Source organism: Tribolium madens, unplaced genomic scaffold, assembly GCF_015345945.1.
Source record: "Tribolium madens isolate multiple individuals breed KSU strain unplaced genomic scaffold, Tmad_KSU_1.1 Scaffold_19;HRSCAF=116;Tcas5.2_LG9, whole genome shotgun sequence".
Taxonomy (NCBI): Eukaryota; Metazoa; Arthropoda; class Insecta; order Coleoptera; family Tenebrionidae; genus Tribolium; species Tribolium madens.
Window position 1 is genome coordinate 1,638,894 of NW_025400983.1, and position 1,870 is coordinate 1,640,763.

The 1,870-nt window shown below is 31.2% G+C and overlaps 1 protein-coding gene across 1 annotated transcript in view; it reads right to left on the reverse strand.

The window, feature by feature from the left end:
- Positions 1-18: 18 nt before the first annotated feature.
- Positions 19-1,870, reverse strand: part of LOC123014079 (zinc finger protein OZF-like) — a 149,737-nt gene continuing 147,885 nt past the window's right edge. Inside the window, exon 7 of the mRNA XM_044412956.1 lies at positions 19-972. Coding sequence (XP_044268891.1) covers positions 812-972 — 161 coding nt within the window. The 3' untranslated portion in view covers positions 19-811. The remainder of the gene's footprint in view (positions 973-1,870) is intronic.

Sequence of the window (1,870 nt, forward strand, 5' to 3'; positions counted from 1 at the left end):
CTTATACAGAATGATAATTAAGTTCATTAAAAAACTTTTTTCATTAAAAAAAAACATTTTTTAATAGATGTTTTGACTAWTTTTTTTTGTAAGTAAACACGCCGATTTATCTTAGACGACTTTTATAATCCGACTTGTATAATCTGAGTCTACCTGTGTTCATCCAATTCCTTGCGTTAATTCAACTTCAGTCACCTTAAAATTTTTCTCTTTTTTTATTTATACAGAACGATTCGGCTAAGATGAACATACACATATTAAGCTCACTGAAAAGCTTTTTTTTCACTAAAAAACATATTTATTTATCGTTTTACTTTATTTTTTCTAGTATACACGTTGATTCGTCTTAGATGTTTTAATCCGACATGTCAGACGAGTCACCCTGTATTACAAAAAAATTAAAATCGTTTGTTTTTAACGATTTTTTTTCAACTTTTCTTTAATTTACACACAGTTTCAGCTGAATCACTCTGTATTTATCAAAAAAAATTAATTTTGCTTTAGAAATAGTGTTTTTTTCCAGTCCGCCTCTGCTCTAGCGTGGGCACCGGATACGTCCCATCAGATTTTTTCATCGTCGGCGATTTTCCAAACCTCGGACACAATCCAATAATCCCCCCATGTTTTAATTGGAGTCCGATGTCCGATATGTCAACTAAATCCAGTCACGGTCGTCAGATTAGAGCCGTTATAATAATTATCAGTCTCTCCAATCGTGTCAACTAATTGATGTTTCAATAAAAAATTATTCCATTTTGTCGTCGTAATTTACGTAAAAACTTAACAATAAATATTTAAAAATCACTGAAAATCACTCGGGGGTGTTGCTGTCCTCCGTGTGGTTGCCGCTGGAGTCGTCGGCGGAGTCCCCGGGGGCGGTTTTCTGCGCCGTTCGGCACTTGGGGCACAGGTCGGGGGCGCCGCTGCAGATGTAGGTCTTGCCGCACCTGGTGCACTCCTCCTGGGGGTCGCCTGACAACAAACAACAAAACATACAGGGTGTTCCGTTTTTATTGTTACAAATTCAAACAGGTTTTTTGAAAATGCAAGTTGACTTCAAATCTGTGAAATTTAACATTTTTGAATTTTTGTACAAACAGCAACATTTTCCAAAATTCAGTCTTCATAATTTTTTTTTGTTTTTTGTCCTCTTAAAAAGACGGGAAATTCAAAAAAAAGTTTCAAGTGTTACATTTTTGACTTTTACAGTCAAATTTTAGTTATTTTGGTCAAAATTATTTTCTTTTTTAATTTGAATCACATCGAATATGTCGATGTGATGTCTTTGTAAAATTACTCAAACTTTACTAATTTGGCAAAAATAACGTTGGCAAGCTTGACTTAAAAAAAAWWWWAAWWAAKRWAAWTRRMMTRKAAAAWTRKKRTTTTTTTTAAACTCAATCATTAAAAAATCAAATGTATCGTTTTATTTCCAAAATTATAATTTTAAAACACAAATTCTGACTTCAAATCTGTAAATTTCGAAATTTTATACTAAAATTGTGACAATTTTTTTAAAAATTGAAGCCTTGAAGACATCAAATTTCGTGTTTCGTTTTCAGAATTCTAACTTTAAAATTTGAAATTCTGACTTGAACTCTGAATTCTGACATTCTGTACTGAAATTCTGACAATTTTTTCAAATTTAGTTTTAAAAGAATGAAATGTGTTTCATTTTCTGAATTGTATTTTAAAACTCAAAATTGTGAGATCAAGTCTGTGAATTTTGATGTTTTCTCGCAAAACTCAGTTTTTTTTTTAATTCAGGCTTCAAAAACATCAAATGTAATATTTAATTTTTGAAATTCTGGCTACAAATCTGTGAATTCTCGCATTAACATTCTGACAATTTTTTTCATAATTCAGTCTT